Raw genomic sequence first — 15,682 nt, forward strand, 5'->3', positions numbered from 1 at the left:
ACTCCCTGTGGGAGCAAGTCCCACATTCTCCCCACTCCCTGTTGGAGCGAGTCCCACATTCTCCCCACTCTCTGCGGGAGCGAGTCCCACATTCTCCCCACTCCCTGTGAGAGCGAGTCCCACATACTCCCCCACTCCCTGTGGGAGCGAGTCCCACATTCTCCCCACTCCCTATGGGAGCGAGTCCCACATTCCCCCCCACTCCCTGTGGGAGCGAGTTCCACATTCTCCCCCACTCCCCGCGGGAGCGAGTCCCGCATTCTCCCCCACTCCCCGTGGGAGCGAGTCCCGCATTCTCCCCCTCTCTCTGGGTGAAGAGGTGTGCCCTGAATACCCAATGATGTGGGCCCATTTGCTCTATATCTCTCATCTCTCTCTTCAGGTGCCATGCCCTAAGGAGGCATTGGCAATCACGGACGCTGGTCCACGGTTATTCCAGGCAGGATACGGCACTGATATGCCATTGCCTAATGGGGGTTCTGCCTAACCAGGAGACTCTCCTGTTATCACTGTTTGCCACAGGCCGGTTTGATAACCAACCTGTTGGCCATGTTATGATGCCACCTTCCTTGGCTAGCAAGTCCTGAAGTGGGACTCAAACCCAGAGCAATTGCGCGTGGCCAATCCACCTACCCTGCACATCTTAAGTTGTGGGGGGGGAAGAGACCCACGCGGACACGGGGAGAACGTGCAAACTCCGCACGGACAGTGACCCGGGGCCGGGATCGAACCCGGGTCCTCGGCACCATGAGGCAGCAGTGCTAACCACTGCGCCTCCGTGCCACCCCTCCATGTTCAATCTTCCTGATGGGTTGTAAACCATGTGCTTCGGATATCCGACCTCCAAAGCAAATCTTATTGGCCAAACCCAAGGGAGGGCTCCCGAACAAGAGGAGGACAAAGGAAGTCCTTCAAAGGTTTACCTCAGGAAATGCAGCATAGGCATCAACCCCTGAGAGACCCTTCCTTGCTCAGAAGAGGCCTACTTGGAGGACCCAATTCAGGGGCAATTTTAACGTGGCCAATCCACCTCCCGGGAACACCTGTCAAGCGTACGGTCGAAGATGGGGCTCGAGGATCTGGTTCATCATTCACGTGAGAGTACCTTTAAGAAATGGGTATTTAAGAAAGGTACCTTTAAGAAATGTTGGGCTGCTCATGTCACTGCAGTGATGTCAGAGTGTGGGTGGAGCTGAGCTCTGGTTCTGATTTTTTAGTTTCACTTTGAGAAAGCTTGGGTGTGTCTGTCTTTTTGGTTTCTGTCTTTTTGGTTTCGTTTTTCAGTGTGTCGCAGCTGAAGTCAGACAAAGCAGCTGTACTGCTGAGCTCGCTGCCATGAAGGACTATCTCTTAAGCATTTGGTGAATTCAGAATTATAAATGTTTTCAGTATTGACTGTAAACCCCGATGTGCTTCTGTTTAAAGGTTTGTTAAGTCTTTTGGGTGTAAAAGGACAGCATACAGTTACTTAGTGTTGTAGTCTTTGGGGGTTGTCTTTGAATTGATGGTTGCTAAGATATTCACTGTTTGTTTTAAAAAGATTAACTTGAGTTCATAGAATAAACATTGTTTTGTTTTAAAAAATACTTTTCCATTTCTGCTGTCCCACACCTGGAGAGTGGGCCGTGTGCTCCCCATACCACAAACTAGTAAAAGTTGTGGGTCAGGTGAACTCCATGATACACTTTGGGGCTCTCTAAACCCTGGCCCATAACAGTAGGGACCCACAGAAATCATGCTCGATGCCACAATCTCTTAGGTGGATAATCACACTCGTTAGCAAGTGCTCGCCAAGTCCTGGTATTATTCCAGTAAATACTTTTTTGATAAGAATCTCCATCCGTGTCACACAAGTGGGCTTACATTAACACTGCAATGAAGTTACTGTGAAAATCCCCTCGTCGCCACATTCCGGCGCCTGTTCGGGTACACGGAGGGAGAATTCAGAATGTCCGATTCACCTAACCTGCACGTCTTTGGACTGTGGGAGGAAACCGGGGCGCCCGGAGGAAACCCACGCACACACGGGGGGGAGAACGTGCAGACTCCGCACAGACAGTGACCCCCAAGCCGGGAATCGAACCCGGGTCCCTGGCGCTGTGAAGCAGCAGCACTGTGCTACCGTGAGGGCCTCTATATCCCTTTTAGAATATGGAGGCAGAACCGTTCCCAGGAACTCCAGCGTGGTTTCACCGAGATTCGATACGGGTCTCACATCACTTCTTGGTAGAACCCTCAAGAGTATTGAAAGTCAAAGAGATCTAGGAGTACAGGTCCACAGGTCATTGAAAGGGGCAACACAGGTGGAGAAGGTAGTCAAGAAGGCATACGGCATGCTTGCCTTCATTGGCCGGGGCATTGAGTATAAGAATTGGCAAGCCATGTTGCAGCTGTATAGAACCTTAGTTAGCCCACACTTGGAGTAGTGTTCAATTCTGGTCGCCACACTACCAGAAGGATGTGGAGGCTTTAGAGAGGGTGCAGAAGTGATTTACCAGAATGTTGCCTGGTATGGAGGGCATTAGCTATGAGGAGCGGTTGAATAAACTCGGTTTGTTCTCACTGGAACGAAGGAGGTTGAGGGGCGACCTGATAGAGGTATACAAAATTATGAGGGGCATAGACAGAGTGGATAGTCAGAGGCTTTTCCCCAGGGTAGAGGGGTCAATTACTAGGGGGCATAGGTTTAAGGTGAGAGGGGCAAGGTTTAGAGTAGATGTACGAGGCAAGTTTTTTACGCAGAGGGTAGTGGGTGCCTGGAACTCGCTACCGGAGGAGGTGGTGGAAGCAGGGACGATAGGGACATTTAAGGGGCATCTTGACAAATATATGAATAGGATGGAATAGAGGGATACGGACCCAGGAAGTGTAGAAGATTGTAGTTTAGTCGGGGCAGCATGGTCGGCACAGGCTTGGAGGGCCGAAGGGCCTGTTCTTGTGCTGTACATTTCTTTGTTCTTTGTCTTGTTCTCTGCTTTCCAATTCTACCCCTCTCGAAATGAACCCAGTGTTTCAATGGGGGGGGTTTTATTAGGGCCGATACTTTTAGTGATTTGGGAATCGCCCAGTTCCTCTGCCCCCTCTACAATTTTACGCTCTTATTTTCCAAGCAGTCCGTCACCTCCTGATTCTTCCGATCAAAATGAAGTCCCTGAAATTCATCGATATTGAAATTCATTTGCTAATTACACAGGGGGAGGTGGTGGTAATGTCACTGGGCTAGTAATCCAGGGACCCTTCCCCCTGCCCCCCCCCCCCCCAAGGTTATCGTTCCGAGGGGACACAATCTTCGAACCCCACCATGGCAGCTGGTCGAATTTAGTTCAAATTTATAACAATAATAATCTTTATTATTGTCGCAAGTCAGCTCACATTAACACTGCAATGAAGTGACTGAAAATCTCCTCGTCGCCACATTCCCGGCGCCTGTTCGGGTACACGGAGGGAGAATGTCGGTTCACCTTAACGCGCACGTCTTTCGGGGACTTGTGGGAGGGGGGGGGGGGGAAACCGGGAGCGCCCGGAGGAACCCACGCAGACGCGTGGGAGAAGGTGCAGACGCCGCACAGACAGTGACCCGTGGCCGGGATCGAACCCGGGCCCTCGGCGCCGCGAGGCAGCGGTGCTAACCACCTCGCCGCCGTGCGAATTCCCCTCGGCCGGCGGAATTCAAATTCCCGACGAATAAAATCTGGAATTATGAAGCTCGGACTCCGTAACGGCGACCGTGACATCGATCGTCGTTTAAAAAAAAAAACCTCCATCTGGTTGACTAATCTCTCCTTCAGGGAGAGGGGGAAATCTGCTGCCCTTACCCCGGTCTGGCCTACATGTGACTCCAGACCCCCCTACACACACACACACACCGCTCTTAACTACCCGTCTGAATTTGCCGAGCATTTCTACCGCTCTTGATGCAGATATATATAAAGAGAGGCGGAGATTACCAGCAGCGATAGGTGGCGCCGGCCACATCAGTTCCTGCTGCCACGATCTCCGACCCTGGCCATTGACGTATACGCCAACCGTGCTGAAGCAGAGAAGGTACAGGTCGCGGGCCACAGCCGCCGCGCACAAGGCCTCCGCCTGGCCCTGGATGAGGAAAGTCAGCGAAGGGTCCCCTGAGCTCACCAGGCAGACCGGGGGCCCCTCGCCCGTCAAGGGGTACAGACTGAAGCCGGCCAAGTAGCCGAGGCACAGGCGCTCCTCGAAGACGCCCATCCACTGCACGGCCCCCGGGGCCTGGAAGTCCCTTGTCCGCTTGTACTGCACCTTGCCAGCGCCCAGCCGGTAGCAGGTGACGTGGCGCTTGGCGGCAGCGCACAGCCACCCGCCGGTCTGCCCCTGGCCCCCGCCGCCTGCAGCGATCACCTGAGCGCCCCGAGCCTCGGGCACCTTCGCCCCGGCCGCCTCCGGGTTCTGCAGGTCCTCCCACGTGTAGAGACGCAGGTTCCGGCTCCTTCCGGACAGCACTGCAAGTAGCTTCACGCTGGGCACGAGCTCGAGTTGGTGAACCCGCTTACTGTCGCCCAGCAGGGTGATTTCTGTAACAAACGGGGCAGGGGGTGAGAGGTGAGGCCACATTCATACCCATCAGCTGTGCGACCTCCGAGAAGATCGTCTGTGTGTCATTGCCCTCCCTGGATGCGTTGCCCCAAATCTCCCCGTGTACCCCATTCCATATCCCTCAAACCCACCTACCCACACCCTCCTCGTTTCCCTCGATCCCACCCTTCCCCAATCCCACCCCATCTCCCTCAATCCCAAACCTCACCGTCTCCCTCAATCCCAACCCTCACCATCTCCCTCAATCCCACCCTCACCCCCTCAATCCCACCCAGTCTCCCACAATCCCAGCCGTCACCCCCTCCCTCAATCCCGTTCCACTCGCCTCTCCCTCAATCGCAGCCTGTCTCCCTCAATCCCACCCTCACCCCCCTCAATCCCACCCTGTCTCCCACAATCCCACCCCGGCTCCCTCAATCCCACCCCCTCAGTCGCCCTCAATCCACCACCGCCTCTTCACTGTCAATCCCACCCCCTCCTCATCTCTCTCAATCCTCTCTCTCCTCGCATTCCTCAATCACACCCGCTCCCCTCTGTCTCAAACTCATCCCATCACCGTCTTCCTCAATTCCACCCCCTACACAAATCCTTCAACACTCACCGTCTCCCTCAATCCCTCCCCTCACCATCTCCCTCAATCCCACCCTCACCATCTCCCTCAATCCCATCCCTCACCGTCTCCCTCAATCCCTCCCCCTCACCATCTCCCTCAATCCCATCCCTCACCGTCTCCCTCAATCCCTCCCCCTCACCATCTCCCTCAATCCCAACCCTCACCATCTCCCTCAATCCCTCCCCCTCACCATCTCCCTCAATCCCAACCCTCACCATCTCCCTCAATCCCATCCCTCACCGTCTCCCTCAATCCCTCCCCCTCACCATCTCCCTCAATCCCATCCCTCACCGTCTCCCTCAATCCCTCCCCCTCACCATCTCCCTCAATCCCAACCCTCACCATCTCCCTCAATCCCTCCCCCTCACCGTCTCCCTCAATCCCAACCCTCACCATCTCCCTCAATCCCTCCCCTCACCATCTCCCTCAATCCCAACCCTCACCGTCTCCCTCAATCCCAACCCTCACCGTCTCCTCAATCCCAACCCTCACCGTCTCCCTCAATCCCAACCCTCACCGTCTCCTCAATCCCAACCCTCACTGTCTCCCTCAATCCCAACCCTCACCGTCTCAATCAATCCCTCCCCTCACCATCTCCCTCAATCCCAACCCTCACCGTCTCCTCAATCCCTCCCCTCACCGTCTCCCTCAACCCCAACCCTCACCGTCTCCCTCAATCCCAACCCTCACCATCTCCCTCAATCCCAACCCTCACCATCTCCCTCAATCCCTCCCCTCACCGTCTCCCTCAATCCCTCCCCCTCACCATCTCCCTCAACCCCAACCCTCACCATCACCCTCAATCCCAACCCTCACCATCTCCCTCAATCCCTCCCCTCACCGTCTCCCTCAATCCCTCCCCTCACCGTCTCCCTCAATCCCAACCCTCACCATCTCCCTCAATCCCAACCCTCACCATCTCCCTCAATCCCTCCCCTCACCGTCTCCCTCAATCCCAACCCTCACCATCTCCCTCAATCCCAACCCTCACCATCACCCTCAATCCCTCCCCCTCACCATCTCCCTCAATCCCTCCCCCTCACCATCTCCCTCAATCCCAACCCTCACCGTCTCAATCAATCCCAACCCTCACCATCTCCCTCAATCCCAACCCTCACCGTCTCCTCAATCCCTCCCCTCACCGTCTCCCTCAATCCCAACCCTCACCGTCTCCCTCAATCCCAACCCTCACCGTCTCCTCAATCCCTCCCCTCACCGTCTCCCTCAATCCCATCCCTCACCATCACCCTCAATCCCTCCCCCTCACCATCTCCCTCAATCCCAACCCTCACCGTCTCCCTCAATCCCAACCCTCACCATCACCCTCAATCCCTCCCCCTCACCATCTCCCTCAATCCCAACCCTCACCGTCTCCCTCAATCCCTCCCCCTCACCATCTCCCTCAATCCCAACCCTCACCATCTCCCTCAATCCCTCCCCCTCACCGCCTCCCTCAATCCCTCCCCCTCACCATCACCCTCAATCCCTCCCCCTCACCACCTCCCTCAATCCCAACCCTCACCATCTCCCTCAATCCCAACCCTCACCGTCTCCTCAATCCCTCCCCTCACCGTCTCCCTCAATCCCAACACTCACCATCTCCCTCAATCCCAACCCTCACCGTCACCCTCAATCCCTCCCCCTCACCATCTCCCTCAATCCCAACCCTCACCGTCTCCCTCAATCCCAACCCTCACCATCACCCTCAATCCCTCCCCCTCACCATCTCCCTCAATCCCAACCCTCACCGTCTCCCTCAATCCCTCCCCCTCACCATCTCCCTCAATCCCAACCCTCACCATCTCCCTCAATCCCTCCCCCTCACCGCCTCCCTCAATCCCTCCCCCTCACCATCACCCTCAATCCCTCCCCCTCACCACCTCCCTCAATCCCAACCCTCACCATCTCCCTCAATCCCTCCCCCTCACCATCTCCCTCAATCCCAACCCTCACCATCTCCCTCAATCCCTCCCCCTCACCGTCTCCCTCAATCCCAACCCTCACCGTCTCCCTCAATCCCAACCCTCACCATCTCCCTCAATCCCTCCCCTCACCGTCTCCTCAATCCCAACCCTCACCATCACCCTCAATCCCTCTCCTCACCGTCTCCCTCAATCCCTCCCCTCACCATCTCCCTCAATCCCTCCCCCTCACCATCTCCCTCAATCCCAACCCTCACCATCTCCCTCAATCCCAACCCTCACCATCTCCCTCAATCCCTCCCCCTCACCATCACCCTCAATCCCTCCCACTCACCGTCTCCCTCAATCCCTCCCCCCACCACCTCCCTCAATCCCAACCCTCACCATCTCCCTCAATCCCTCCCCCTCACCATCTCCCTCAATCCCAACCCTCACCATCTCCCTCAATCCCTCCCCCTCACCGTCTCCTCAATCCCTCCCCTCACCATCTCCCTCAATCCCAACCCTCACCATCTCCCTCAATCCCAACCCTCACCGTCTCCCTCAATCCCTCCCCCTCACCATCTCCCTCAATCCCAACCCTCACCGTCTCCCTCAATCCCAACCCTCACCGTCTCCCTCAATCCCTCCCCCTCACCATCTCCCTCAATCCCAACCCTCACCATCTCCCTCAATCCCAACCCTCACCGTCTCCCTCAATCCCTCCCCCTCACCATCTCCCTCAATCCCAACCCTCACCATCTCCCTCAATCCCAACCCTCACCGTCTCCCTCAATCCCTCCCCCTCACCATCTCCCTCAATCCCAACCCTCACCATCACCCTCAATCCCAACCCTCACCGTCTCCCTCAATCCCAACCCTCACCGTCTCCTTCAATCCCAACCCTCACCGTCTCCCTCAATCCCTCCCCCTCACCATCTCCCTCAATCCCAACCCTCACCATCACCCTCAATCCCAACCCTCACCGTCTCCCTCAATCCCAACCCTCACCGTCTCCTCAATCCCTCCCCTCACGGTCTCCCTCAATCCCAACCCTCACCGTCTCCCTCAATCCCTCCCCCTCACCATCTCCCTCAATCCCTTCCCTCACCGTCTCCCTCAATCCCAACCCTCACCATCACCCTCAATCCCAACCCTCACCGTCTCCTCAATAACTCCCCCTCACCATCTCCCTCAATCCCAACCCTCACCATCTCCCTCAATCCCAACCCTCACCATCACCTTCAATCCCAACCCTCACCATCTCCCTCAATCCCTCCCCTCACCGTCTCCCTCAATCCCTCCCCTCACCGACTCCCTCAATCCCAAACCTCACCATCACCCTCAATCCCAACCCTCACCATCTCCCTCAATCCCAACCCTCACCGTCTCCCTCAATCCCTCCCCTCACCATCTCCCTCAATCCCAGCCCTCACCGTCTCCCTCAATCCCTCCCCCTCACCGTCTCCCTCAATCCCTCCCCTCACCAACTCCCTCAATCCCTCCCTCTCACCGTCTCCCTCAATCCCTCCCCCTCACCGTCTCCCTCAATCCCTCCCCCTCACCGTCTCCCTCAATCCCTCCCCCTCACCGACTCCCTCAATCCCAACCCTCACCGTCTCCTCAATAACTCCCCCTCACCATCTCCCTCAATCCCAACCCTCACCATCTCCCTCAATCCCTCCCCCTCACCATCTCCCTCAATCCCAACCCTCACCATCACCCTCAATCCCTCCCCCTCACCGTCTCCCTCAATCCCTCCCCCTCACCGTCTCCCTCAATCCCAACCCTCACCATCACCCTCAATCCCTCCCCTCACCGTCTCCCTCAATCCCTCCCCTCACAATCTCCCTCAATCCCTCCCCCTCACCATCTCCCTCAATCCCAACCCTTACCATCTCCCTCAATCCCAACCCTCACCATCTCCCTCAATCCCTCCCCCTCACCATCACCCTCAATCCCTCCCACTCACCGTCTCCCTCATCCCTCCCACTCACCACCTCCCTCAATCCCAACCCTCACCATCTCCCTCAATCCCTCCCCCTCACCATCTCCCTCAATCCCAACCCTCACCATCTCCCTCAATCCCTCCCCCTCACCGTCTCCCTCAATCCCAACCCTCACCGTCTCCCTCAATCCCAACCCTCACCATCTCCCTCAATCCCAACCCTCACCGTCTCCCTCAATCCCAACCCTCACCATCTCCCTCAATCCCAACCCTCACCATCTCCCTCAATCCCAACCCTCACCGTCTCCCTCAATCCCAACCCTCACCATCTCCCTCAATCCCAACCCTCACCATCTCCCTCAATCCCAACCCTCACCGTCTCCCTCAATCCCAACCCTCACCATCTCCCTCAATCCCTCCCCCTCACCATCTCCCTCAATCCCAACCCTCACCATCTCCCTCAATCCCTCCCCTCACCATCTCCCTCAATCCCAACCCTCACCATCTCCCTCAATCCCAACCCTCACCATCTCCCTCAATCCCAACCCTCACCGTCTCCCTCAATCCCAACCCTCACCATCTCCCTCAATCCCAACCCTCACCATCTCCCTCAATCCCAACCCTCACCGTCTCCCTCAATCCCAACCCTCACCGTCTCCCTCAATCCCAACCCTCACCATCTCCCTCAATCCCAACCCTCACCATCTCCCTCAATCCCAACCCTCACCGTCTCCCTCAATCCCAACCCTCACCATCTCCCTCAATCCCAACCCTCACCATCTCCCTCAATCCCAACCCTCACCGTCTCCCTCAATCCCAACCCTCACCATCTCCCTCAATCCCTCCCCCTCACCATCTCCCTCAATCCCAACCCTCACCATCTCCCTCAATCCCAACCCTCACCGTCTCCCTCAATCCCAACCCTCACCATCTCCCTCAATCCCTCCCCCTCACCATCTCCCTCAATCCCAACCCTCACCATCTCCCTCAATCCCTCCCCCTCACCGTCTCCCTCAATCCCAAACCTCACCATCTCCCTCAATCCCAACCCTCACCGTCTCCTCAATCCCTCCCCTCACCATCTCCCTCAATCCCAACCCTCACCGTCTCCCTCAACCCCAACCCTCACCATCTCCCTCAATCCCTCCCCCTCACCATCTCCCTCAATCCCTCCCCTCACCATCTCCCTCAATCCCAACCCTCACCATCTCCCTCAATCCCTCCCCTCACCATTTCCCTCAATCCCTCCCCTCACCTCTCCCTCAATCCTTCCCCTCACCTTCTCCCTCAATCCCTCCCCTCACCTCTCCCTCAATCCCTCCCCCTCACCGTCTCCCTCAATCCCAACCCTCACCATCTCCCTCAATCCCTCCCCTCACCATCTCCCTCAATCCCAACCCTCACCGTCTCCTCAATCCCTCCCCCTCACCGTCTCCCTCAATCCCAACCCTCACCGTCTCCTCAATCCCTCCCCTCACCGTCTCCTCAATCCCTCCCCTCACCATCTCCCTCAATCCCAACCCTCACCGTCTCCTCAATCCCTCCCCTCACCGTCTCCTCAATCCCTCCCCTCACCATCTCCACAATCCCTCCCCTCACCATCTCCCTCAATCCCAACCCTCACCATCTCCCTCAATCCCTCCCCTCACCGTCTCCTCAATCCCAAACCTCACCATCACCCTCAATCCCAACTCTCACCATCTCCCTCAATCCCTCCCCTCACCGTCTCCCTCAATTCCTCCCCCTCACCATCTCCCTCAATCCCAACCCTCACCATCTCCCTCAATCCCTCCCCTCACCGTCTCCCTCAATCCCAACCCTCACCATCTCCCTCAATCCCTCCCCTCACCGTCTCCTCAATCCCAACCCTCACCGTCTCCTCAATCCCTCCCCTCACCGTCTCCTCAATCCCAACCCTCACCATCTCCCTCAATCCCTCCCCTCACCGTCTCCTCAATCCCAACCCTCACCATCTCCCTCAATCCCAACCCTCACCATCTCCCTCAATCCCTCCCCTCACCATCTCCCTCAATCCCTCCCCTCACCATCTCCCTCAATCCCTCCCCCTCACCGTCTCCCTCCCTCCCACCGTCTCCCTCAATCCCTCCCTCTCACCGTCTCCCTCAATTACTCCCCCTCACAATCTCCCTCAATCCCTCCCCCTCACCGTCTCCCTCCCTCCCACCGTCTCCCTCAATCCCTCCCCCTCACCGTCTCCCTCCCTCCCACCGTCTCCCTCAATCCCTCCCCCTCTCCTTCTCCCTCCCCCTCACCGTCTCCCTCCCTCCCACCTTCTCCCTCAATCACTCCCCCTCTCCATCTCCCTCAATCCCTCCCCTCACCGTATCCCTCCCTCCCACCGTCTCCCTCAAACCCTCCCCCTCACCTTTCCCTCAATCCCACTCCCTCACCTTACACAATGCCAAAACTCTCCGTCTCCCTCAATCCCTCCCCTCACCGTCTCCCTCAATCCCTCCCCTCACCATCTCCTTCAATCCCAACCCTCACCATCTCCCTCAATCCCTCCCCTCACCGTCTCCCTCAATCCCTCCCCTCACCATCTCCCTAAATCCCTCCCCTCACCATCTCCCTCAATCACTCCCCATCTCCCTCAATCCCTCCCCTCACCGTCACCCTCAATCCCTCCCCTCACCGTCTCCCTCAATCCCTCCCCTCACCATCTCCCTAAATCCCTCCCCTCACCATCTCCCTCAATCACTCCCCATCTCCCTCAATCCCTCCCCTCACCATCTCCCTCAATCCCTCCCCCTCACCGTCTCCCTCCCTTCCACCGTCTCCCTCAATCCCTCCCCTCACCATCTCCCTCAATCCCTCCCCATCTCCCTCCCCTCACCGTCACCCTCAATCCCAACCCTCACCGTCTCCTTCAATCCCTCCCCTCACCATCTCCCTCAATCCCTCCCCCTCACCGTCTCCCTCCCTCTCACCGTCTCCCTCAATCACCCCCCCTCACAATCTCCCTCAATCCCTCCCCCCCACCGTCTCCCTCAATCCCTCCCCCTCACCTTCTCCCTCCCCCTCACCGTCTCCCTCCCTGCAACTGTCTCCCTCAATCACTCCCCCTCACCGTCTCCCTCCCTCCCACCGTCTCCCTCAATCACTCCCCCTCTCCATCTCCCTCAATCCCTCCCCTCACCGTATCCCTCCCTCCCACCGTCTCCCTCAATCCCTCCCCCTCACCTTTCCCTCAATCCCACTCCCTCACCTTACACAATGCCAAAACTCTCCGTCTCCCTCAATCCCTCCCCCTCACCTTTCCCTCAATCCCTCCCCTCACCATCTCCCTCAATCCCTCCCCTCACCATCTCCCTCAATCCCAATCCTCACCATCTCCCTCAATCCCTCCCCCTCACCTTCTCCCTCAATCCCTCCCCTCACCTCTCCCTCAATCCCAACCCTCACCATCTCCCTCAATCCTTCCCCTCACCATCTCCCTCAATCCCTCCCCTCACCATCTCCCTCAATCCCTCCCCCTCACCTTCTCCCTCAATCCCTCCCCTCACCTCTCCCTCAATCCCAACCCTCACCATCTCCCTCAATCCCTCCCCTCACCATCTCCCTCAATCCCTCCCCTCACCATCTCCCTCAATCCCTCCCCCACCCCATCTCCCTCAATCCCTCCCCTCACCTCTCCCTCAATCCCTCCCCTCACCTTTCCCTCAATCCCTCCCCTCACCATCTCCCTCAATCCCTCCCCTCACCATCTCCCTCAATCCCTCCCCTCACCATCTCCCTCAATCCCAACCCTCACCATCTCCCTCAATCCCAACCCTCACCATCTCCCTCAATCACTCCCCTCACCATCTTCCTCAATCACTCCCTTCACCATCTCCCTCAATCCCTCCCCCACCCCATCTCCCTCAATCCCTCCCCTCACCTCTCCCTCAATCCCTCCCCTCACCTTTCCCTCAATCCCACCCCGTCACTGTCTCCCTCAATCCAACCCCCTCACCTTCTCCCTCAATCCCTCCCCTCACTGTCTCCCTCAATCCAACCCCCTCACTGTCTCCCTCAATCCAATCCCCTCTCCTTCTCCCTCAATCCCTCCCCTCACTGTCTCCCTCAATCCAACCCCCTCACTGTCTCCCTCAATCCAACCCCCTCACCTTCTCCCTCAATCCCGCCCCTCACTGTCTCCCTCAATCCAACCCCCTCACTGTCTCCCTCAATCCCTCCCCTCACCATCTCCCTCAATCCCTCCCCTCACTGTCTCCCTCAATCCAACCCCCTCCCTGTCTCCCTCAATCCCTCCCCCTCACCTTCTCCCACAATCCCTCCCCCTCACCTTCTCCCACAATCCCTCCCCCTCACCTTTCTCTCAATCCCTCCCCTCACCATCTCCCTCAATCCCTCCCCTCACCATCTCCCTCAATCCCTCCCCTCACCATCTCCCTCAATCCCTCCCCTCACCATCTCCCTCAATCCCAACCCTCACCATCTCCCTCAATCCCAACCCTCACCATCTCCCTCAATCACTCCCCTCACCATCTTCCTCAATCACTCCCTTCACCATCTCCCTCAATCCCTCCCCCACCCCATCTCCCTCAATCCCTCCCCTCACCTCTCCCTCAATCCCTCCCCTCACCTTTCCCTCAATCCCACCCCGTCACTGTCTCCCTCAATCCAACCCCCTCACCTTCTCCCTCAATCCCTCCCCTCACTGTCTCCCTCAATCCAACCCCCTCACTGTCTCCCTCAATCCAATCCCCTCTCCTTCTCCCTCAATCCCTCCCCTCACTGTCTCCCTCAATCCAACCCCCTCACTGTCTCCCTCAATCCAACCCCCTCACCTTCTCCCTCAATCCCGCCCCTCACTGTCTCCCTCAATCCAACCCCCTCACTGTCTCCCTCAATCCCTCCCCTCACCATCTCCCTCAATCCCTCCCCTCACTGTCTCCCTCAATCCAACCCCCTCCCTGTCTCCCTCAATCCCTCCCCCTCACCTTCTCCCACAATCCCTCCCCCTCACCTTCTCCCACAATCCCTCCCCCTCACCTTTCTCTCAATCCCTCCCCTCACCATCTCCCTCAATCCCTCCCCTCACCATCTCCCTCAATCCCTCCCCTCACCATCTCCCTCAATCCCTCCCCTCACCGTCTCCCTCAATCCCTCCCCTCACCTCTCCCTCAATCCCTCCCCTCACCTTCTCCCACAATCCCTCCTCCTCACCTTCCCCTCAATCCCTCCCATCACTGTCTCCCTCAATCCCTCCCCTCACCATCTCCCTCAATCCCTCCCCTCACCATCTCCCTCAATCCCTCCCCTCACCATCTCCCTCAATCCTTCCCCCACCCCATCTCCCTCAATCCCTCCCCTCACCTCTCCCTCAATCCCTCCCCTCACCTTTCCCTCAATCCCACTCCCTCACCTTCTTACCCAATGCCCAACCTCTCCGTCTCCCTCAATCCCACCCCCTCACACCGTCTCACTCAATCCCTCCCCCTCACCTTTCCCTCAATCCCACCCCGTCACTGTCTCCCTCAATCCAACCCCCTCACCTTCTCCCACAATCCCTCCCCCTCACCTTCTCCCTCAATCCCTCCCCTCACTGTCTCCCTCAATCTAACCCCCTCACTGTCTCCCTCAATCCAAACCCCTCACCTTCTCCCTCAATCCCTCCCCTCACTGTCTCCCTCAATCCAACCCCCTCACTGTTTCCCTCAATCCAACCCCCTCACCTTCTCCCTCAATCCCTCCCCTCACTGTCTCCCTCAATCTAACCCCCTCCCTGTCTCCCACAATTCCTCCCCCTCACCTTCTCCCACAATCCATCCCCCTCACCTTTCCCTCAATCCCTCCCCTCACTGTCTCCCTCAATCCCTCCCCTCACCATCTCCCTCAAGCCCTCCCCTCACCATCTCCCTCAATCCCTCCCTTCACCATCTCCCTCAATCCCTCCCCTCACCATCTCCCTCAATCCCTCCCCTCACCATCTCCCTCAATCCCTCCCCTCACCTTCTCCCACAATCCCTCCTCCTCACCTTTCCCTCAATCCCTCCCATCACTGTCTCCCTCAATCCCTCCCCTCACCATCTCCCTCAATCCCTCCCCTCACCTTCTCCCTCAATCCCTCCCTTCACCGTCTCCCTCAATCCCTCCCCTCACCTTCACCCTCAATCCCTCCCCTCACCGTCTCCCTCAATCCCTCCCCTCACCGTCTCCCTCAATCCCTCCCCTCACCTTCTCCCTCAATCCCACTCCCTCACCTTCTTACCCAATGCCCAACCTCTCCGTCTCCCTCAATCCCACCCCCTCACACCGTCTCACTCAATCCCTCCCCTCACCTTCTCCCTCAATCCCTCCCCTCACCGTCTCCCTCAATCCCTCCCCTCACCTTCTCCCTCAATCCCAACCCTCGCCGACTCGCTCAATCCCTCCCCTCACCTTCTCCCTCAATCCCTCCCCTCACTGTCTCCTGCCTACCCACCATCTCCTCAGGGTCTTGACCTCACTCAGATCAGATCCTTAGTGAGAATGCGTTGTGGAGTCAGAACTGAAACTATATTTACCGTTTTTAGTCACATCGATAAGGAAGAGCCCTTCATCGGTACCCAGGGCGAGACGTTCCTTATCTGAGAGGGAGACAAGAATATTGATTCAAGGAAGCATAACAGAGTCTACGAGAGAGTGAGA

The 15,682-nt window shown here is 57.6% G+C and overlaps 1 protein-coding gene across 1 annotated transcript in view; it reads right to left on the reverse strand.

Moving 5' to 3' along the window:
- The window catches only part of LOC140399913 (serine/threonine-protein kinase MRCK alpha-like), a 188,159-nt gene that overhangs the window by 20,284 nt on the left and 152,193 nt on the right, over positions 1 to 15,682 (reverse strand). The window contains 2 exon segments of the mRNA XM_072489393.1: positions 3,948 to 4,544; positions 15,559 to 15,621. Of these exon segments, the coding sequence (XP_072345494.1) occupies positions 3,948 to 4,544; positions 15,559 to 15,621 (660 nt within the window).

The sequence above is a fragment of the Scyliorhinus torazame genome, chromosome 24 (assembly GCF_047496885.1).
Source record: "Scyliorhinus torazame isolate Kashiwa2021f chromosome 24, sScyTor2.1, whole genome shotgun sequence".
Lineage (NCBI taxonomy): Eukaryota > Metazoa > Chordata > Chondrichthyes > Carcharhiniformes > Scyliorhinidae > Scyliorhinus > Scyliorhinus torazame.